Below are 22,722 nucleotides of genomic sequence, written 5' to 3' on the forward strand. Positions count from 1 at the left end.
GTTGAGTTTTCTTTGGGCTATTGATTTGTAAGATACCACTTTTCGAACCGGACTAATGGATTAGGGTGTCAGTCCGCTCTGATACCATAATAAATTTTTCTGGACATCCAACTTAAAACTAATTGACCGTAAGTGAAGTGGCTTAAATACGTTATATATTACTCATGTCTCATTTATCTTTCCAATGTGAGATTTTTTATCTCCAACAATAGTTAGGATTTTTTTTTTATTCAAGATATTTTCTTTATTCAAGATATTTTCATATTTATAGTTACTTTTAATTTTAATAAAAATATCTAGTCAAAAATACTCTATTTTGCAATTGGTTGAATATATATATATATATAAGTTATATTTTAATGATATTTTATATAAAGATAAACTTTTCAATTTTCATAGTTGTGTTTATTGGCCTAAAACATCATATATTTTGCCTATTTGGTACAAAGAGTATTGTTTCTTATAAATAAAAATGTTATCTAATTTTAAACAATACTTCAAAATATTAAATAATATAAATAGAAAGAATAATAAATTATACTTTTATTTGTTTAGTGAGAGGGTAGAAATATTAAAACAAATGCTGTTGTATATGGTTACAATTAACTTTTTGTAAGAGTTGGTTTTGCAAGAGAAGTTTTGGGTGGCTTCTTGCATTTGACACAATGTTTAGAGTAGCAATTAACATCTTTTAATTCATTTTCTATCAATCTTGATAAACTTTTTTTTTGAAACACTAATCAATCTTGATAAACAATAAATTTAATTTAATTATAAAACAGTAGCGAGGAACCGAGACCAACAAAGATCTCTAAGCTAACAAGATGTAATCATAAAAAGAGAAACTAAAAGAGCTTTTCTGAAACAAAAAGCTCGTCCATAAAGCACAAAACCCACATGGTCCCAAATTAGAACCAAGCCCATAGACCAAGAACAAGACCTAACACGGCAGCAAACCCACCACCAAGCCTAGCTGAGCCACTAGTCGGAGCTGGAGCCACGGATGGACCATCTTCGAACTCAACCGGAGAAGGAGCCGGAGAAATAGCTTCGTGACGCGGACTAACCACGACGAGGCTCAGCTTCTGACCTTTCTCACAGTGACCATCGACTCCACTAATGAAGTAAAATGGACCGGACCTGTCCAATTTCACCTTGGTCTCTCCATCAGTGTAGTTAGCTAAAGGGTTCGTGGTGTTACAGCTCTTGTATGCTTCTTGTGTTACTTGCAAAACAGAGTCTTTACCAGCTTCATACCGGAAAACTGAAAGGAAAATATTTATTTAAATAATCGAGTTAGAAACAGAGCATGTAGTAGAAAACAGAGCACCTATAAGAAAACAGAGTAAATAAGTATTAAAATGGTGGGTACCGATAAAGTCGCCGACTTTGAAGCGAGCTTTTTGAGCCCATTCCGTGAACGAGTAAGAAGAGGAAGGAGGGATTTTCCAGTCGCCGGATTTTCCACCGACGGTGACTTCATTTGCATCGGCGAGACAGCATAAGAAGATGAAGGAGAGGATGATAGCCACAAGGGATGAAAAAGAAGCCATTTATGCAGAACCGAACAGAGTATTTGAAAATAGTTACTAATGGAAAAGATAAAAAAGACAGAAAAATAGTTGTCGATTTTTATGTTATGAATGCTGTGGAGATGTTTGTTGATTCTGAAAGAGGCTCGTGTGATGATTTATAGTGGTGAAATTCGAAAACTAGCCGTTAGTTATTTTCCTTTAATTAAAGGGAAAGTGTAAAAATGTTACTGTAGCCGTTGGGAAGCTACCGTGTTGTAACGTTAGAGAAATATTTTTAAAATGCAAATAATTTTACTGACATATTTGTGTCAGCCAAGTTATGAAGGTTTCTCGTTTTTCGCTTTTTTTATTTTTATTTTTGACAAAATAAATCGTAATTTTCAGGAGAAATAAACGTAGTTCCAAAGTATACAAAAAATAAAATATACAAAGAATCACTTGTAGTAATAAGCCGAATGATTTATTGGTGTGGATGATGCGTATCCATACTTCTGGCATGATCCTAAAATACATTGACATCTCTTCTGATATAGAAGATAAACATTTATTGATTCTTTTTATTTGTTGGTTAGCTTTGTGTGTGTGTTTCTTTAACAACAAAAAAAAATCATTCTATTACTTAAACAAAAAATGGTTCGAGAAAGTAAACCGAAATATAATAACCAACAAAACAATTTTTTTCTATGAGAAGATCGTACAATTCTAGTTAAAAAATTAACAAATGCGGTTGACAAAAAAAAAATCAACAAATGCATTATTTCCCTTTGGTTGGTTGTGTTTTAGGGACACTTGACATATATTTTTGTATATAAAAAAACACGGGAAAATATGCATTTTATTTCTGAACTATTTAAAATCAGCACATTTAATACCCAAGTATTGCTTGCGTAAAATTATTTCTGAATTAATCGTTGACTGCATAAAATTAGACATGAAATAGTCAACCATTAAAGTACAGTTCACTGTTTCAAACCCAATTTGCACATTTAACGATTAGTTTGGGAATAATTTGCGCAAGCAGTACTTGGATATTAAAACTGTCGATTTCAAATAGTTGGGGAATAAAAAAATTATTTTTTTATTATGATTTTCTAAATCAAAATATCAATCAATTACTTAAAATTTGAGTTAAGAAAATTTATCAAGATGAATATAAATTTGTATTTATCCCGCATACAATTTTTCAATGTGTATAAGCTTTTATTATATATGATCTAGATGTTACTATATTTTTATTTGTAAAAGCTTATACACATTATAAAATATATATACTGATCATAATAAACTACTATATAGAGATTGTTATAAAAAAACTATTTTTTTAATAAGTTTGTAAGATCATCGATATATATTTTTATACTGATTTATATAAGTTTCAATCAAAAAAAATATATATATATATATATATTTTAAAGTTCGAGTTAATAAAATTTATCAAATTGGATGAACCCAGTATATCCTTGTAATATTCATTTTTGGATACATATTTGTAATATTTAGTTACGTAATCTAGAGTTAAAACCGTCAAATAAAGTTTGCATTGATATATAGCTTATGTACAATATACATTTATCTAAAACAATGATCCAAAACGATATATCGATGATCATAAATTACAAGAATGTTATATCTAACACTGGTAATACTAAATGTGTTGCAATATTTATATATTACACAAATCGTTTTAACTTGATTTTTAAGAAATTGATTGATATTTTAATTTAGAAACTCATAATAAAAATATAGTTTTTTGTTCTCTAACTATTTGAAATCGATACATTTGATACTTAAATATTATTTGCACAAAATTATCCTCAAACTAATTGTTGACTTTGCAGAATTGGGTTTGAAATAGTCAACCGTTAAAAATGGGACCGAAGCCGTTAATTTTTCGTTTATACTTTAACAGTTGACTATTTTATGTCCAATTTTGCGCAATCAACAATTAGTTCGGAAATAATTTTGCGCAAGCAATACTTGGATATTAAATGTGCTGATTTCAAATAGTTAGAGAATAAAATGCTCATTTTCCCAAAAAACACCAAAGATTACATGAGCTCTGCTTAGTGATATAATAGTAAAAAAAATTGTTGAGATGTCTTGAACTTGGTAAGAAGACATGGTAGCATTAGTTAGTTGGAGATGTTGTTAGATATATATCTTTAGTGTTATGGTTTTCGATTCTAGATACTCTTATATATTTTGTGTGTGTATAGTCATAATGTAATATAAATTATATTTTCAATTTCTGATTAATAAAAAAATTCTTTGTCGTAGATAAAACCAATTTGGTGAATCACATTATTTTTTTTTTTTTACGGTGAATCACATTAAATCTCTTTGTCATTTACTTTTTTTTTGTGTTTTAATCTGTTTCCACATCTTTCTCACACATTTTTTTTATAATAAATCATTAAAAATAGGGATTTCAACCTTTAAGATCTTGATCTTGAATATTTGAAATCATGATTGATCCCACAATTATCATAATTATGACAAATAAATCTTTTTGTTTTTGTTGAAACAAACAAATTCATATTTTTATGAATTTTCTTCTAGTGATATATTTGAATTGCATTTTCTTTGCTTCAGGTCTATCAATGATTCATAAGACACAACTATTTGATGGACTTCATATTTGTTAGTGGCATAATCCCAAAACCATTTACATCTCTTATGATTAGAAGGCTGTAGGGGGCGTGGGGTGTTGAATCTTAATTCGCTGTGTTCGATGAAAACACGAATGTAATGGTGGGATATTTGAAAAACGTTTTTTTGAGAGATCAAATGTTAACAACACAGGAAAATATGATGAAGTTGTAAGAGAACTATGAATTCGGCAAGAATAAAGTAAATCTATGAAAATTGTTTTGAATAAAGAAGAGAAGACAAGAGAAGAGAGGAATTGGTGTGTCTTATTCCATGAATAATGAACTCTTTATATAGGGATACAATATGAGGGTTTAGCTTGGAGACCAAGTACAAGTAAATCTTGGTGAACAAGACTTTCTATAATTGACATCACAATAAATATAACACTTCCCCTTGATGTCTATTATGCGCGTATGATACTGCCTCGTTAAAAACCTTACCAGGAAAACCCAGTGGGAAAAACCATGGTTAAGGGAAAAAGAGTGCAGCACGCAATTACTTCCCCTCATGTATACTAACGTCAAGATCCTTGAGACGACGTAATCCAATAAGATGAACCAACTTCTTGAAAGTAGAAGTGGGTAGCGCCTTGGTGAATAAGTCAGCTAAGTTGTCACTTGAACGAACTTGAACGACACGAACATCGCCATTCTTCTGTAGATCATGGGTGAAAAAGAATTTCGGTAGAATGTGCTTTGTCCTGTCTCCTTTGATGTAACCATCTTTGAGTTGAGCGATACATGCAGCATTATCCTCATACATGACTGTTGGGGATTCTTTTCCTGTAGATAGACCACAATCTTCTCGTATATGTTGAATGACGGATCTTAACCATACACACTCGCGACTAGCTTCATGAATGGCTAAAATCTCTGCATGGTTGGAAGAAGTAGCTGCAATTGTTTGCTTCATCGAACGCCAAGATATAGCAGTTCCACCACAAGTAAACACATATCCTGTTTGTGATCTAGCATTGTGGGGATCAGACATGTATCCAGCATCTGCAAAACCAATCAAATCTTCTGCGGATGGGTTAGGAAAGAATATTCCCATGTCTTTCGTACCTTGGAGGTATCGGAGTATATGTTTTATCCCATTCCAATGCCTATGAGTTGGGCATGAACTAAACCTTGCCAGTAGATTCACTGCAAATGATATATCAGGTCTTGTATGACTGGCAAGATACATTAATGCCCCTATAGCACTTAAGTATGGTACTTCAGGACCAAGAACTTCTTCATTCTTCTCTCTAGGGCGGAAGGGATCTTTATTCACATCGAGTGATCTTACCACCATTGGACTACTCAAAGGATGTGCTTGATCCATAGAAAATCGTTTAGCAACCTTTTCTGTGTAAGTTTGTTGATGCAATAAGATTCCATTCTTAAGGTGCTCAATTTGTAGTCCCAAACAAAATCTTGTTTTTCCAAGATCTTTCATCTCAAATTCTTTCTTCAAGTAATCCATTGTAATTGAAATCTCTTCAGGAGTTCCAATAATGTTTAAATCATCAACATACACTGCAATTATAACATATCCTTTCTCAAATCTTTTTATAAAGATACATGGACTGATAGGATCGTTTTTATAGCCTTCTTTCAACAAGTACTCACTTAGGCGATTATACCACATACGTCCTGATTGTTTCAGTCCATAAAGAGATCGGTTTAACTTTATGCTATAACTTTCTCGAGAATTAGAATTTGCTGCTTCTGGCAGTTTAAATCCTTCAGGGACTTTCATGTAAATGTCAGTATCTAGTGGGCCATATAAGTAAGCTGTGACTACATCCATTAAGCGTAAATCAAGTCCTTCCTTTATCGCTAGACTGATAAGGAACCTGAATGTAGTAGCATCCACCACAGGAGAGTATGTCTCTTCATAATCAATTCCTGGTATTTGTGAAAATCCTTGAGCAACTAAACGTGCTTTGTATCTCACAATCTCACCATTTTCATTTCTTTTTCGCACAAAAACCCATTTATATCCCACTGGTTTTACACCTTTAGGTGTACGGACTACAGGTCCAAACACTGCTCTCTTTGCAAGAGATTTTAATTCAGCATCTATTGCTTCTTTCCATTTTGGCCAATCACTTCTTCGTGTACACTCTTCAATAGATTTTGGTTCATGATCCTCATCCATAAGATCAACTGCTACATTGTATGCAAAAATATCATCGACGTCGATTTGCTTTCGGTTCCATTTCATTCCAGACATGACATAGTTAGTTGAGATCTCTTCATTATCAGGTACCTGAATTTCTTTTTGTGTCATGTTCTCTTCTGGAGATTTTTCACTTGTAGTAATTACCTCGGTTTCATTATTGCCAATTTCTGCTCCTTTTCTTTTTCGAGGGTTTTTATCTTTAGAACCGATAGGTCTACCACGCTTCAGACGTGTTTTAGACTCATTAGCAGGTTGATTTTGTCCTTCTTGGACATTCATTCTAACTGGAGCATTTACAGCTGGGATATGTGACGCAGTCACTCTTTTTGGGTCAGTAAATGCATCTGGCAACTGGTTTGCTAAGCTTTGTAAATGAATTATCTTTTGGACTTCTAGGTCACATTCTTTAGTTCGAGGATCAAGATAAGATAATGATAATTCATTCCAATTAATATCCTTTCCCAACTGTTTCTTCTCTTCCCCTAATGTTGGAAAAACAGACTCATTAAAATGACAGTCTGCGAATCGGGCCTTAAATAAATCCCCTGTGGATGGCTCTAAGTATTTAATTATTGATGGAGAATCATATCCAACATATATTCCTAACCTTCTTTGAGGTCCCATTTTAGATCGCTGTGGTGGAGCAATCGGAACATATACTGCACATCCAAATATCTTAAGATGGGAAATATTAGGCTCATGACCCATAATCAATTGTGATGGAGAGAATTGATGATTACTCGTTGGCCTTATGCGAATCAACGCTGCTGCATGTAATATAGCATGTCCCCATGCAGAGACTGGGAGTTTTGATTTCATAAGCAATGGTCTAGCAATCAACTGAAGACGTTTAATTAACGATTCAGCTAAACCATTTTGTGTGTGAACATGTGCTACAGGATGTTCAACAAAAATCCAATTCTTGTGCCAAATTATGTGTTATTGTGAATATCTCATCTTTTGTGTGAGTTCCTCTCTATTTATAATTAAACTTACCGAATTATTTTTTTTCCTAATCCGACTTGGCTTTCCTCATCCGTATTTTCTCTTAATTGAGCCGAGTTTGGTTACATATTGTTGAGCATTGTCGAGGGACATAGTCCATCACCAACAATAAGCCACTCAGTTTATTGGGTAGAGAAATTGTTGATCTTGATGAATTACCAAAACGAGTCCAAAAAGTAAACGAACTCATGCAATGTGTGTCCTCCAAATTTTGTTAAGTTGTAAAAGGTTCACTATTTACAAGAAAATGGCACGAAAGACAAGCAGACGACGAGTCTCAAAGTTTCTATGGACGATAATTCCACTTTTCAGAGCAAATTGGAGGTCTTGTTTAGTGGATAAAAAATTGGTATGCTAAAACCAACAATAACCAAAAATTCTGATAAATAGTTTGCAGTAAACCAATAAGGACCTTTGGAAAAGCCGAGATGGCAACCACCGTCAATGTTTGAAAGATAAGATCCAAGATTTTTACTCTTAGTATCCATTCTTGGTAATTCATTGAGATATACTTTGTTTCTCACAATAAACCGGGGGAGGAGCTTATTTTTGGAAATTAATTATATCCCTCGACAAGGTATGTCAAGTAAACTGAACTCAGTTCACCTGATAGAAAAACGATCATATGAGATAACTTGGAGGAAAAAGAAAAGAAGTTGACATAAATAGGAAATACCTAAGCTCGAAGAGAATATATATTTGATAATCTCAAAAATCGGCGCAAGAATTAGAATTTACATAGTTTCACTATTTTGTCGAGTTCATAACTTTTTACGAGTTTTTATTATTTTCTCTTGTAATCAACATTCAATCTCCCAATAAACGTATTTCGAATAATTCACCATCGAACTCGTGCATATTTCCTGTATACGCTGAATCCATATTAGAATATTTCTCAGTGTTACCTGTATTTAAATGGTCCTATATTAACATGTTTTAAGTATTTATAGATTGATTGGGTGTTTCAGCAAAGCTCCTTCCGTTATCATGAACCTCGTGTTTACTTGTTTCATATGGTCTCATCTCTCTTCAATGCTCAACCAGTTCTCCGGATTAACTGAGTCTAAAGACCATTCCACGTAAACATCCATAAAACGCTCTCGAACAATTAAGGCATATATATACTCCGGATGTTAATAGGTTAGTTAGTTAGTTAGTGTAAGCACGGCCTTTTCTTAGATCTTAAAGTGTATACAATAAAGGATGCTATATTATTCTTTATTACTTAAAAAAAAACAATGGTATCTAATGTGTACTTATTCAAAGATTATCTGTATTTTTAAATAAGTTGATTTGCCAAAACACGAAGAAAAATTAAATATATTTCCATGTTTAGGAAAGTAAATAAAGCAAAAAAAAAGAAAAGAATATTGAAGACATGTATCATAGTCCTTCGAAAAGCTAAACAGATCCTTGGGTCCGTCCTCCTCTCTTATCTTTTTTTTTTCTTGTTAAATCAGACATCCTCAATCTCCGTCTCAAATTCGACAATAGCTGTATCATCTTCTTGCTCTCTCGAATTACAGGAAAACAAAACCCTAGTTTTCTCTCTCCAAATGATAACCTAGCTCTCTCTCTCTCTCTTTTCTTTTCTCTTCTTTCGCATGTGCAAAGCTATCAACATCTGTTTTGATTGAAAGCTAAGTTTCCAATTCCCAAAAAAAAACAGAAGAGATTGAAAGTGTGTATGTCAAGACAAGCCACCAAACTACAAAGAAACACACACAAACACACACACCGTGTTGTTCCTTAAAGACCCAGCAACCAGATAATCTCTCCTCCTCTTCTTCCTCCTGACATTGTCCTCCCTTTTGTTTTCTGGTGATTTGGGGGTTATTGTTTCACCCTTTACTGCAATGTGGGCTCGCATTTGGTGAAGCCGCTCATTATTTCTTAGGGATTGTATTCTCTGGTAAGCCTTTTAAAAGAAGAGCTCTCTCAATGGCTTTGTTTAGAAAGTTCTTCTACAAAAAGCCTCCTGAAGGGTTAGTGGAGATCTCCGAGAGGGTTTACGGTACGCTCTCTGCTTTTTAAGTGTTGGGTTTTTAGAAAGTTTGAACCTTTTAGCTCTTAATTAGTTCAAACTGTTAGTTTTGCTGATCCTTGTTGTATTTATATTTTTTCCCCACAGTCTTTGATTGCTGCTTAACCACGGATATGTTGGAAGAAGAGGAGTACAGAGTCTACGTAGGACGCATAATGAGCCAGCTGAGAGAACAGTTCCCTGGTGCATCCTTCATGGTGTTTAATTTCCGTGACGGAGGAGAGAGCACAAGCCTGATGGAGAATGTGCTCTCCGAGCACGACATGACGACCATCATGGACTACCCTCGTCACTACGAAGGCTGCCCTTTGCTTACTATGGAAACGGTTCACCACTTTCTTAAATCTAGCGAGAATTGGTTGTTGTTGAGCCAGCAGAACATCTTGTTGGCGCACTGTGAGCGCGGCGGGTGGCCTGTTCTGGCCTTTATGCTCGCTTCCCTCTTGCTGTACCGCAAACAGTTTAGTGGAGAAGAGAAAACACTTGAGATGATGTATAAGTATGCTCCTCGCGAGCTGTTGCAGCTTATGTCTCCGCTGAATCCTCTCCCTTCGCAGCTGAGGTTTCTTCGGTATGTTTCGAGTAGGAGCGTTGGCGGCCACTCGCAGTGGCCGCCGCTAGACCGGGCGGTTACGTTGGACTGTATCAATCTTAAGCTGGTTCCTGACTTTGATGGTGAGGGTGGGTGCCGGCCGATATTTAGAATATATGGTCAAGATCCGTTTATGGCTTCTGACCGGACTTCGAAAGTGCTTTTCTCCATGCCTAAAAGAAGCAAAGCTGTTAAGCATTATAAGCAGGTGGTTTGTATGTTTGTTTGTTCATTCAGTCTCTCTCTCTCTCTCCCGAGTATCATTATAGTAACTTAAACTTACTGTCTACCGTTGCAGGCAGATTGTGAGGTGGTGAAGATTGACATTAATTGCCATATTCTCGGTGATGTGGTGCTTGAGTGCATTACTTTAGATAGTGATCATGAGAGGGAAGAGATGATGTTTCGTGTTGTGTTCAATACTGCGTTTCTTAGATCGAACGCTCTTTTACTTAACCGTGATGACATTGATGTACTGTGGAACACAACGGATCGGTTTCCTAAAGGTTTCAGAGCTGAGGTGATTATTTTATCTTCTTTTTTTTGGTTTGTATCTATACAAGTGGTAACATTCTGTGTGTTTGTTCAGGTTATATTTTCGGAGATGGGCGCTGGTAACAATCACGTCTCTGTTGATTTAACGGATATGGAGGAGAATGATGGTTTACCTATGGAAGCGTTTGCTAAGGTTCAGGAGATTTTTAGTGATGGAGAATGGTTGGATCCAAACTCTGATGTTGCTGTCACTGTTTTTAACCAAATAACAGCGGCAAACATCCTTCAAGAGAGCTTGGATTCAGGTTCCCCTCGAAGCCCTGATTCACGTAGCTTACTTGAATCGGCGCTTGAGAAGGTTAGGGAGAAGACCAAGCTGATGATATCGGAGAACGTTGCTGTGAGTCCTGATGCATTCTCTCCGGTGTGGAGAGAGAGAGACTCAGATTCTTGTCATAGATCTTATGCAGATCCGAACTCACTCATTAAGAAGGTGGATGAACCGCAGGGACTTCGTGTTTCTGTGCAAAGACAAGCTCACTCGAAGATAATCTCACCGAGATTGCTTCAAAGTTCGGTGACATCACCAGTTTTGAATCGTAGCCCCACACAAGGGTCATCGCCTGCTTCGGTATCCAGGTTTCACAGCTCCCCGTCTAGCCTTGGGATCACTTCGATATTACACGATCATGGTCCAGGTAAAGGTGAAGAGGCTACTTCTTCATCATCACCTTCCATCACGTTTCAACCAGCTTTGCATCCACTGATACTTAAAGCTTCTCCTTCAAATGGCTCTCCCCCAGCAGAAGCAGTTGTGAAGCCACCAACGTTGCCACTGTTGAAGCCACTTAAGATTTTGTCTCCTCCTCCTCCACCCCCACCACCACCTCCTGCATCCTCCTCTCTGCGTTCCACAGCAACACAAGGGCCACCTCCACCGCCTCCTCCTCCACCTCAACGTTCTGCACAGCCATCTTTTCCTTCGCCACCACCGTTACCACCTCCAAAGAAAGTAGCAACCACATCTAACGCCCCACCTCCTCCTCCCCCACCTTTGCGTTCTAAACCTCTCTCCGGAGCTGCAGCCCCTCCCGTTCCTCCTCCACCAGCCCCTTCAGCTCTGTCTCGTTCTCAAAACGGTGGTTGCAATGGGAACGTTCCTCCAGTCCCTGGACCACCATTGGGTTTAAAGGGGCGGGGGATGTTACAGGCGAGTCTTAAAGGTCAGGGTCAAACGAGAAAGGCCAACTTGAAACCGTATCATTGGTTGAAGCTTACTAGGGCATTGCAAGGAAGTTTATGGGCTGAGGCGCAGCAGACACCTGATGAAGCTGCTACGTATGAATATTTAGTTTACAAGTATTTGATTTGGTTTCTTATATTAGCTTCGGCATCTTCTAACTGTGTCTTTCCAATTCTAGTGCTCCAGAGTTCGACATCTCTGAGCTTGAGAAACTCTTCTCAGCAGCGATTCCTAGTTCTGACAATGAAACGAAAGGTGGGAAGTCAGGTCGACGTGGCCGGCCTAAAGTTCAGAAAGTCCAGCTGGTAATTGTTGCAATGAACATTCTGCTCTTCTGACACTACTAGTTTTCCAAGATCTGTTAGAATATAGCTTACAGTCACTCTATTTTTTTCCAACTAACGTGGTCTATTAGTTTTGCAGATTGAGCTCAGACGAGCATACAACTGTGAGATCATGCTCTCTAAAGTTAAAATACCTTTGCCTGATTTAATGGTAAGTACAAATTTTTCTAGCAAAAGACATTGCTCATCTTGTTGACCAAAAGCTGTTTTAAATCGTATTATCTTTTACCTGAATGATCTTTTTGGGTCACAGAGTTCTGTTCTTGCATTGGATGAGTCGGTGATAGATGTTGATCAAGTTGACAATTTAATCAAGTTTTGTCCAACAAAAGAAGAAGCAGAATTGCTCAAGGTATATATATTTGTTTTCTGCTTCTTGATAGTATTAAGTTATTATCATCAAGTGACAGCTTCTTTTGTGAATACACTGATGCTACATCTCCTGTCTGCTTTTCTTGCTTTCCGCAGGGCTACACTGGAAATAAGGAAAATTTGGGACGGTGTGAGCAGGTTGGTCTGCTGAATCCACATTTATAAATGAACAATCCACATTTATAGATGAATTCAAGTTCTTCTCTCAGTTCCGTACTGACAGCAATTTTTCTGACTTTTCTTGTGATAGTTCTTTTTAGAATTGCTGAAAGTTCCTCGAGTGGAGACCAAGCTAAGGGTTTTCTCGTACAAGATCCAGTTCCATTCCCAGGTACGAGCATCAACTGGAGTTTTGTATCTGTGTAATGCTTTAGGTTTCTAAAATCTTGGATCTTTATTTTCCCTTCAGGTTACTGATCTTAGAAGAGGTTTGAATATCATACATCAAGCAGCCAACGAGGCAAGTTGATTTAATTTTTTTCGTGAACCACACCAGATTCATGTTCCACTCTTGACTCTGTTGTATGTTTACTCTTTCCAGGTTAGAGGCTCGGCTAAACTAAAAAGAATCATGCAAACTATACTTTCCTTGGGCAATGCCTTGAACCACGGGACTGCAAGGGGTGAGAATATAATCTACTGCCTTTTCTCTGCCTTATTTTCAAAGAGTTATTGGTATCTTTTATATATATATTTCTTCTCTTTTTGACAGGCTCGGCTATCGGATTTCGCTTGGATAGTCTTCTGAAACTCACTGACACTAGATCCCGCAACAGTAAGATGACTCTGATGCACTATCTCTGTAAGGTATAGGAGATTTTTCAATAGTTTCCCGCTCTTTCTCTCCCTTGTTTTAATGTAAAAGTCCCTTTGCTCTTAACATGCATTCCTCTTTACAGGTGCTCGCCGAAAAACTTCCTGAGTTACTTGATTTTCCAAAAGACCTGGTGAGCTTGGAGGCTGCAACAAAGGTAGTTTTGCTTTTATTTATATAAAAAGAAACTCGTTCAATCCTCTGACAGTATTATTTGATGGCAGATTCAACTAAAATATCTAGCAGAGGAGATGCAAGCGATTAGGAAAGGGTTGGAGAAAGTTGTACTAGAATTCACTACATCTGAAACTGATGGTCCAGTATCAAAACACTTTCGTATGGTACGCTAAATCACTGATACTTGTTTTAACTAGTGATTGCTATTGTTTTTATCATCTGCTTAGCCTTCTTGTAACTTGTTTTATGCAGAACTTGAAAGAGTTTCTTAGTTTTGCCGAAGGAGAAGTTAGGTCCTTGGCTTCTCTTTATTCAACTGTGGTTAGAATTCCCTTATTTTTATTGCTTTTCTGCATCACTTTGATTTCAACATTTCAAGAAGCTTAGGCGCTATTAATCCGTTGTATTTTCTTAGGGTGGAAGTGCCGATGCTTTGGCGTTATATTTCGGAGAGGATCCAGCTCGTGTCCCATTTGAACAAGGTAACATTACTCAACAACCTATTCAGTTTCTTTTCCTCTTATCTCTCGAGTTGTGTCTCTGGCTTGACCTATGAGAAACAAATTCCTTGTAATCTGCAGTTGTATCCACCCTGCAAAACTTTGTTAGAATATTTGTACGGTCGCACGAGGAAAACTGCAAGCAAGTCGAGTTTGAAAAGAGAAGAGTGCAGAAAGAAGCAGAGAACGAGAAACTTAAGAAAGGTGTGTGCAGTGAGAACTGATACACAATGTCCGAACACAAAAAAAGGTTCATGTTCTCTACTCGCTCGACCTCCTTGAGTTGTGCCTTTGGCAGTCCTGGGAACCCAGAAACTACATGTTCCGGCTCCTACCATTCTTTGACGTAGAGTTAGAGAACTTTCCATTTAGTAGCTCATCATCAGACAAGACAGTGGCGTTGGAATCAGTCTTTTAGCTTAGGAGAGGAAACTTTGTTCCAATCATAGGTTTACAAAAGCAGATGGAATCTGGCGTTATCTACTGAAGAAGACATGAAGATTCAGCTCTGTGATATGATGGAAATAGTATTAGATAGACTTAAGCAGTAGCTGTTGAGTTCTTCCCTGCTTTAATGCAGAAAATGTTATAACTTTTTTGTGTATAAGTTTTGGGAGGAAGAAAGGGGATGTGTAAATATTGAGTGTGTTTTGTGTGTGTGTGTGTCTTATCAACACTTGCAATCTTACATCCAATGAAATATTTAGGCTTTTCCTACATGGCATTATCTCTAATTTTTTCTTTTTGTATTTTTATACAATGTTGCTTCTTCCTAGCTTTTCTCCAAAAGATATGGAAGATTTATGAGCAAAGGTTTAAAACGATTTTTTCAGCCTTTCTAACACCATTTCCTGTCTTATGAAATACATGAGAAACAATATAAATCCGAGGTAGAATTATATTTATATTGACATGTTTTAATTTATAATGCATCAAAATATTTTTATACTATTTATTAATTTTAGAATTGAATACATTAATACATTTTCGAGAAATCTGCTCAAGATAATAGAATTTTAAAAAATATCTTATGGTATAAAAGCAGTTCCATCTTTGAATATGTGAAAACATAGATTTTTAACAGAATTTAAAAATAATAAATTAAATATAATCTAGTTAATAATTAATTTTACACTTCAAATAATAGTGTTAACTAGAAATCAACAGATAGACAAAAGGTTTCTAAGATTTTTTTGTTGAGGTTCTAAAACCAGAATCAGTTCATTTGTCTCTATTTTCCTTTTTCAATTTTTATTTTATTTTTTAATAGTTACTATATATTAGCTTAGATCCTCCTCCATTGAGGCTGTTCTAGACGACTAGACCTCATTATTAAAAAAAATTCTGAGGACTATAATCAATCATACAAGTGTATATGGATTTTTTGTTTGGTAATAAAAAAATAGTTATAATTTTACTACGATTTTATGTTATTTTCTATTTGATAGAATTTGAAGTATATATTTGCATTCAAATACAAGTTTGAGTTATTTTAGTAAATCCCCCATTTATAGAAGTAACTGAGAAATTCAACTCTGCAACGTATTGGCGAATACATATTACCCTTTGGAATCCCCGCATTATATCCCCGCATACACATCCTTTGGAATCCCTCAACAATGTCGGAACTAAGGCAAGTGCGTCATCTCTCACTATTTAATTTTGCATATTTGCATGATCGAGTGATTTACTTAAGTCTGTGTCTATATACGGAAAGAAGACTGGATGGCAAGATCGTAATTATAACAGGCGGAGCCAGCGGTATCGGAGCCGAGGCGGCTAGGCTATTCACCGACCACGGAGCTAAAGTGGTCATAGTCGATATACAAGAGGAGCTAGGCCAAAACGTCGCCGTTTCCATCGGGAAAGAGAGAGCCAGTTTCTACCGTTGCGACGTAACAGAGGAGACAGAAGTGGAGAACGCCGTCAAGTTCACCGTCGAGAAGCACGGAAAGCTCGACGTTCTTTTCAGCAACGCCGGCGTCTTGGACCCGCGGGGAAGCATCCTCGACTTGGATCTTGACCGGTTCGACCGCATAATGGCGGTTAACGTGCGCGGCGCGGCTGCGTTTATCAAACACGCGGCACGTGCGATGGTGGAGAAAGGCACGCGTGGGTCTATCGTGTGTACCACGAGCGTGTCGTCGGAGATTGGTGGTGGGAGACGTCACGGGTACACGGCGTCTAAACATGGACTGCTCGGGCTGATCAGAACGGCGTGTGGGGAGCTGGGGAAGTATGGGATTAGAGTCAACGGTGTGGCACCGTACGCGCTCGCGACGCCGTTGACTAGCCACGACGAGGAAACGGCGAGGCAGGTGGAGGAAGAATTTGCGGCCAAGGGGGTGCTCAAGGGTGTGGTGCTTAACGCTCGCCACGTGGCGCAAGTGGCTCTGTTTTTGGCTTCTGATGAGTCGGTTTATGTCAGTGGTCAGAATTTGGCGGTGGATGGAGGTTATAGTATGTGTCGTTCAGGCAATGTTCAAATTTAGAGAAACATTAATAATTGAATCAGTCAAAAAAAAGATAATAATTGAACGTCAAAACTTTTGTCATTTTCCTCTTTTTTTCTGCTGTAATAATAACTGATATGATTGGGAATAAGAGTATGAAATCATAATAATAGACTAACATCAGTGCTGTTTGTTTGGTCGACGCAACGCAGCTACCAACGACTACGTTAGTGTCAATTTTTTTAATAAATTTTTATACGTTTCATTTACGCCGGTACTGTGTCTGTGTCTACGTCTAAACGCTACGTCCTCGCGTTGATCGTCGAAAAAATTTATGTCTGCGATTAAAACAGTGTCGGTGTTGGCGTCTACAAAACGAACAACAACTATTTTCATTAACGCTGACACCGACGCTGATGCCGACGCCAAAAACTGCGGCAACCAAACGAACATCACTATCCATAATATGATGAGCCGAACGTAAAATAACCTAGTAAAACTTTTGATTAAGATAACCATGTGATATATATTAACACGAACTGAAATTGAAAATGTTGTAATGAAGAAAGATTTAGGTAAGGTAATTTTGCATTAACTATATCAACAAATATAGAGAATTTTGTCCTCACTGGAATTGAGTCATATTTTCGGCATCAGTACACATAATTTTTGCCGGATCATATTTTACGACGAATTAAATTATAACGTTTTTATTTATTACTATTATGATTATTATTCTTTAATTTATTTGATGATCAATTAAGTCAGAAATAAATAAGTAATTCTAATTTATCAATATTTTGATGGACAGGTCGTAATTTAAGTAAACCTTAGAAAACAATTATGTTCTCCTCCCACTTCAAATATATGTCTTTGGATTTATGTAAAGACATTTTGAAATCAACACATAAGTCTATAGGCAAGCCGAAAGAAATTTAAAAATTTATATTAAGAGATTTAGGTGTTCGTTTTCCAATTAGGATACACTCCATTAAAGAAGATCTCTCAGGCACAATGAAATTTATGAAGTTTCATATAATTCCATTATGTAATTAATCTAGATGTTTAGAGATCTTAGGGTTCATAAAAATATTCTTACAAAGTAAACCATATGAGAGAAACAGAAGAAATGTATCAAAGCAGGCGTCATCTGGAAGAAGAAAAACATTATAAACATGCCCATAATATTATCATCTACTTCCCAATTCCGTAAAGTGCAAATGGAATCTCTCGTGCAGGCTTATCTTTCACTCCCCAAATTGGTCGAAACAGCCATCTTTCAACCTTCAATGGGAAAACCATACTAATCCAGACTGAAGGCAACTTTTTCCCTCCGGTAGGGGAACTATAGGTCCCAAGAATAGACGCCATAGATCAAGAATGATCGTTACCAACATAGAAGCACCTAAAGCATCAACAGCCACACGTGACAAATCCCATTTATCACTTGATTTCTCATCCATCCTGCAATACCACCATTACCAATGAAAAAACGCATATGAAAAGGAGATGAAAAAATCTAGGACAGAGTAACACTATAGACCAGTTTCAATAGGCATCAGTCTTGTTTAAGGCGTCTCTTTACCTGAAGAACATTGGAAAGCTCACAATGAAGTATAAGGCATAGAACAAACATCCAACTCTGTACATGGCATTTCGGTCCACAAACTCGTAGTAAGGAAACTGCAAATGTTTGAAAACAAAACAAAAACATATGAAACTTGTTCTCAAGTAATTTCCAAAGAAGACTCTAGAATGGTGTTACTAGCTAAACATATATAGCCTTTAAGCCTAATATATACAAGAATAATTTATCAATAAGCTACTACTTGATAAAGCACGAAGTAAGTTGCTCTCTGTGGTTTCCGGAATATCTAGAAACAGAAAACTAGATCTAATGTGCCCTGAGAAAAAGTATCAAACAAATGAACACCACAACATACATTTACAATAGAAACAGTCTCCAGGTATGCAATGAAATAAGAAAAGGCCAGTATCCATGCAGCCTCAAAACACCATCTCAGAGAATCTGGTAAATCAGATATGGAATGTCGTAGCCTTCGAAGAGTAATGTTGGATGCAACGTGGTAAAAGAGGAAACAAACATGTGCCATGAAGAATGTGCTGTGAGGCACCTGTTCAGCACAAAAATCTGCCATCATGAGCTCAGGGAAACAATAAAACACAGACACACACACACGATGGAGAAAAGCCGAGGTTAGATGTGTGTTTGCTTACATTATTCATTTTCCACGCCGGAAAAGTATATGACGCTCCAAGAACTTGGAAGAAATAGTGAGTCAAAAAGTAGTTTCCCACATAGCTGAAAATAATTATCCAGAGATTTGCCTGTGGTAGAAATAAAGTCCTTAATTGATACAACAACGGATGAGATATCAAACTCTCACCACTGTAACTATTAAGAAATTAAAGGCACTATTAAACTAAACTCTACTAATGTCAAAAACATAATAAAGAGAGTGTTGAATAGATGAGTAAATAATAAGAGAGTTTCTGATGTAATATTTATGTGTAAGAATTTTTGGTATTATATTAATTATGTTTAGGAAAATAACTAAGAAATATGCAGCGAGAGTTTCTCTACATGTGATTCGGTAAACCAAATAGCTTAAAATTAAAACAGAGAAGGAAGAACGCTTGCCTTAACCCAATAACGGTCCTTCCAGCATAAGTCTCTGTCGGCCTGAAGAAAGGAATACAATAGCGGTTAACTATCAGTTAAGAGACACAAGTAGATGATCATGGCTATAGAACCACAAGTCAGCATGTTTGGTCACACTGAAACAGAGTTCTCAAACCGTAACAAAGTCATAATAGCTTCTATACAACCAAATAACATAAAGATCTTCGTTAAAACAGGTTACATGCATTTAGTAGATGTACAATAACCTCTTTACATGTTTTCGAATTTTTCCATTAAGGTAGTGACTTCTAGTCCAAGGTAAGGCGACAAAATAAAAAGAAAATGGATTAATGAAAAAAGAAGAAGTTGTAACCTTTCCAATAACTAACATTGGTATCAAGAAAGCAGGAACAGCTGAAACCAAGGCCGCAAGCAGATACTCCAACTCCGTGAATGTCTGCTAGTTGGCAAATAAAATTTTAATTGTTTCCAACTGTGAATAGCTAGCTAGTTGCATGGAGCTAAACAAGCCAGCTCCAGGATATGTAGACTTCATATGAAAACATATTGATAATCTTACAAAAACGGACCTCGTAAAGCTTGTAAGGAACAATGATTCCCAAGGAGAGAGTGAGCCAGAAAGGAGTGTAGAACAGGAAGAAGAGCTCTCCCCATCTCTTGCTCGGATTTTGTGCCAGCCACAAGCTCCGAGAAACATCACTTGATCCTGTAAAAAACTTTATATTATATTATTTTAACAAAAATCAATAAAACGGAAGAAGCAGAAGAGATGGGCGTTACCTGACATCTTCCTTGTGACCGGAAAATCTGGAGTTTGGCTTTGGGAAGAGAAACGTTTCGATGGGTTACTTGAAAGGGATTACTTTGTACGATCGACCATATAAATAATCACAACAAGGTGAACGTGACAGCTCTACTATCGTGATTATGACGGGAATTATGGCCGCAGTTAAGATTTAATCACATGTGACGTTACTCCATGGACCATTCTAATAAGCTGCAGAGGGTGTACTTTCAAAACAAGCATTAATCAACAGAAGGGCTGAAGAAAAAGTATGAACTGGAGGACTTAGAGAAAGTCAATGGGCCAGCACAAGATTTGAGCTACCAGCTCAATGTCACAATATTAAACTTAATCAACAACAATGTGATCATTAAAAAAATATAGTTTTGGATGAATACACTCAAGTCGGTTTCTTACGCTAAAAGTTGGTGTAATCCATCACGTCACCCAAGAGGTGTTGAAGGCAAAACTATCCCCTTTTTTTTCATTCTTTTACAGCTTTAGTTTCTTATAATTCGGAGTATTAATTTGTAAATATTTTTTTTTGGACAGTGGAAAAAATCAGTGTTCTAAAAAGTGGTCTATGCGGCTCTTAGGGATTAAGCTTATAAGGCTGTGACAATTACCTTATAAACCGCCTAGACAATTACAATATAAATAATATATAATTTATTATTCATAATTATAATAATTAAGAAAGATTCTTATGAAAAAAATAATCTGAATTTTATCATTAATAAATATTAATATTTAATAAAAAATATTAGGTAAATTTAACATATTATTATTGTATATATAAACGCCTAAACCAACTAATTAATAATTTAGACATTCTCTTAATCGTTTTAATCACCGGGTGTTGGGTCATCACCCGCTTAGCGCCTAGCGGTTTCTTTTGCAAAAAATAGTTAGATACTTACTAGATGGTATGACTCAATGTCTAAGGTAATAACTAGGATAATAAACAATATAAGTTAAGGTATTTATCCAATTTTTTCATTATTTATTATATTTATATGATATTTTCTAAATTATTATTATCCTATTATATTATTGATTTCTGTTATATTTTGAATTGACACAACTTAAGACCAATTTTTTTATTAATTTATCGTATTTATTAATTTATTGAATATTAATTTATAGAAAACTAAAGATCTAATATGTATATGTCCTTGATAGTTAATTTGAACCGACCCAACATGAAATTTTATAATTTGGAGTGTTAATTTGTAAGTATTTTTAACTTTTGGTAGTGTAAAAAAATAGTTAGATGCTTACTAGATGGTGTGACTCAATGTCTAATACTTAAAATATTTGATCAAAATCCAAATTATTATTCAAGTGATTTAAGTGTTTTATAAAATAAAACATTATACTAAGTATATAATTTGGTATATACAATATTATGAATTAAACTAAATGTATATCATTGAATTCTAAATAATTTTACTAAGTATATAATTTGGTATATACAAAATTATGAATTAAACTAAATATAAATTATTGTATCTAATATTTATATATAATTTATTAATTATTATAATTCCTAGTATTTATATTATCTTATTACTATTATATTATAACTTTTAAGCGATTCAAAAATAATTACCATAATTTTAAATGTGTACTTCTAGGCGCTACATAAGCTGCCACTTAAAACATTTCTTCAATCACTTTTAATTGTCTCTTTCATAAATATATTACAGTACTTGGTTTGGTTTAATTTTAAATGTTATAAATATATATATTACAGTACTTGGTTTGGTTTATTTGCGTTAGCTGACGACTATTTGGATGTTTCGAATGATCGAATCAAATGTTTTGAATGATGGAATCAATCTAATTTGTATTTATGTTAGTTTTGTTTTTTTTTGGTTGAGTTTAGTTTATTTATTTATTTATTGATGTATTCGCTCTTTAGAACACAAAATGTTGAGTTGTCTATGATCGGCCATCATTTATGATGATTTGAAGAGTATGAGAACATCCTTACTAGTAGGAATATACTCAAGAATATCAAAATATTAATATTTTTTATTTGATTATTTCTAATCTATTCTATTTTGATTAGACCAATCCATAGTAACTTAACATGTCTTATATATAGTTATACATGTCAATTAGACCGATACCCGCAGCCTCACTCCTAAAATTATCTGGTTTGGACTTAGTTTTATAAATTCCAAAAATTAGGTCTTTCGGACTAAGCCCATTTGGATTTTGGATATTTTGGGCCTAAGCTAGTTTGGGTTAAAACTAGTCCGAAAACCCAAAATTTTATACTTTAGCTAAATATTATCGTTATTGCAATCCAAACGATTATTAGTATTGCCATATTATTTTGATATTTTTATCCAAACTCTAATAAAACAAATATAAAAGTTGTTAATGATTTTATTGTTTGATCATTATAAGTATCACATTTTAAATTTTGTACATGTACAATTTCTTTCATGTACAATATTTTTTTTTTAATATACAAAATATGAAACATTTGACTATGTTCATCATAAATTTTGTTTTCTTATATGTTTAGTTTTAATTTATATTTGATTATTTAAATCAAATTAATTTTTATTTGTTTATAATATGTTTTTAAAGCATACGAATATTTTTGATAAAAAAAGGGTTTAAATTCATTTTATATTTTAAAACAAAAAATGAAACTATTTTTTTTAATGAAATTCACATGTATTACAACGATGAAAGTGACAATGACAAATTATTTTTCGAAAAGCCCGAAAAACTCTATAGCCATATAAGGACCGGACCAGGCTTTTGAATTATAGGCCCAAAATATTACCGGACCAAACCGGGCTCAACTATTTACGAGCTTGGCAGGTTTGGGCCGAGCCAGGCCGGGCCGAATTGACAC

General features: G+C 35.4%; 4 protein-coding genes across 6 annotated transcripts; 2 read left to right on the plus strand and 2 right to left on the minus strand.

Moving 5' to 3' along the window:
- Window positions 1-744: 744 nt before the first annotated feature.
- LOC106365138 (early nodulin-like protein 1) lies at window positions 745-1,673 on the minus strand. Its single transcript, XM_048741444.1, has 2 exons — window positions 1,373-1,673; window positions 745-1,264 (listed from the first exon to the last, which is right to left on the minus strand). The coding sequence occupies exons 1-2, from the start codon at window positions 1,551-1,553 to the stop codon at window positions 909-911; spliced, it is 537 nt and encodes a 178-aa protein (XP_048597401.1). The 5' UTR covers window positions 1,554-1,673; the 3' UTR covers window positions 745-908.
- A 7,062-nt stretch (window positions 1,674-8,735) lies between these two features.
- Window positions 8,736-14,661, plus strand: LOC106368585 (formin-like protein 18). Of its 3 annotated transcripts, XM_013808583.3 has the most exons (17): window positions 8,741-9,375; window positions 9,493-10,205; window positions 10,296-10,517; window positions 10,587-11,830; window positions 11,914-12,040; window positions 12,159-12,230; window positions 12,333-12,431; window positions 12,548-12,589; window positions 12,702-12,782; window positions 12,861-12,911; window positions 12,993-13,074; window positions 13,164-13,258; window positions 13,351-13,422; window positions 13,490-13,606; window positions 13,695-13,763; window positions 13,858-13,924; window positions 14,024-14,661. In XM_013808583.3, exons 1-17 carry the CDS (start codon window positions 9,303-9,305, stop codon window positions 14,164-14,166), a joined length of 3,369 nt encoding a protein of 1,122 aa, XP_013664037.2. In that variant the 5' UTR covers window positions 8,741-9,302; the 3' UTR covers window positions 14,167-14,661. The 3 variants fall into 3 exon arrangements, 2 of the variants coding, with proteins under 2 accessions (XP_048597403.1, XP_013664037.2); XR_002654040.2 differs by lacking the exons at window positions 13,351-13,422; window positions 13,490-13,606; window positions 13,695-13,763; window positions 13,858-13,924; window positions 14,024-14,661 and having other exon boundaries at window positions 8,736-9,375; window positions 12,151-12,230; window positions 13,164-13,190; XM_048741446.1 differs by lacking the exons at window positions 12,548-12,589; window positions 12,702-12,782; window positions 12,861-12,911; ... (5 more) ...; window positions 13,858-13,924; window positions 14,024-14,661 and having other exon boundaries at window positions 8,736-9,375; window positions 12,151-12,230; window positions 12,333-12,450.
- A 557-nt stretch (window positions 14,662-15,218) lies between these two features.
- Window positions 15,219-16,575, plus strand: LOC106368586 (short-chain dehydrogenase reductase 3c). The gene is made up of 2 exons (XM_013808584.3): window positions 15,219-15,575; window positions 15,663-16,575. The coding sequence occupies exons 1-2, from the start codon at window positions 15,562-15,564 to the stop codon at window positions 16,432-16,434; spliced, it is 786 nt and encodes a 261-aa protein (XP_013664038.1). The 5' UTR covers window positions 15,219-15,561; the 3' UTR covers window positions 16,435-16,575.
- Window positions 16,576-17,415: 840 nt separating this feature from the next.
- Window positions 17,416-22,676, minus strand: LOC106368587 (cycloeucalenol cycloisomerase-like). The gene is made up of 8 exons (XM_013808585.3): window positions 19,841-22,676; window positions 19,630-19,766; window positions 19,413-19,496; window positions 19,058-19,099; window positions 18,634-18,744; window positions 18,339-18,530; window positions 17,981-18,078; window positions 17,416-17,859 (listed from the first exon to the last, which is right to left on the minus strand). Exons 1-8 carry the CDS (start codon window positions 19,845-19,847, stop codon window positions 17,682-17,684), a joined length of 849 nt encoding a protein of 282 aa, XP_013664039.1. The 5' UTR covers window positions 19,848-22,676; the 3' UTR covers window positions 17,416-17,681.
- Between the last annotated feature and the right edge of the window lie 46 nt (window positions 22,677-22,722).

The sequence above is a fragment of the Brassica napus genome, chromosome A9 (assembly GCF_020379485.1).
Source record: "Brassica napus cultivar Da-Ae chromosome A9, Da-Ae, whole genome shotgun sequence".
Classification (NCBI taxonomy): Eukaryota; Viridiplantae; Streptophyta; class Magnoliopsida; order Brassicales; family Brassicaceae; genus Brassica; species Brassica napus.

What these genes read in the sequence shown, in the direction of transcription:
- LOC106365138 (XM_048741444.1), bottom strand. Translation starts at nt 1,553, where the DNA reads ATGGCTTCTTTTTCATCCCTTGTGGCTATCATCCTCTCCTTCATCTTC. An exon ending in CAAAGTCGGCGACTTTATCG is followed by an intron (nt 1,265 to 1,372) that starts GTACCCACCATT and finishes TTTTCCTTTCAG; the next exon opens with TTTTCCGGTATGAAGCTGGT.
- LOC106368585 (XM_013808583.3), top strand. Translation starts at nt 9,303, where the DNA reads ATGGCTTTGTTTAGAAAGTTCTTCTACAAAAAGCCTCCTGAAGGGTTA. An exon ending in TGATGCACTATCTCTGTAAG is followed by an intron (nt 13,259 to 13,350) that starts GTATAGGAGATT and finishes TCCTCTTTACAG; the next exon opens with GTGCTCGCCGAAAAACTTCC. An exon ending in CTTCTCTTTATTCAACTGTG is followed by an intron (nt 13,764 to 13,857) that starts GTTAGAATTCCC and finishes GTATTTTCTTAG; the next exon opens with GGTGGAAGTGCCGATGCTTT.
- LOC106368587 (XM_013808585.3), bottom strand. An exon ending in AGGACCGTTATTGGGTTAAG is followed by an intron (nt 18,745 to 19,057) that starts GCAAGCGTTCTT and finishes TTTCTACCACAG; the next exon opens with GCAAATCTCTGGATAATTAT. An exon ending in CGGCGTGGAAAATGAATAAT is followed by an intron (nt 18,531 to 18,633) that starts GTAAGCAAACAC and finishes TGTGCTGAACAG; the next exon opens with GTGCCTCACAGCACATTCTT.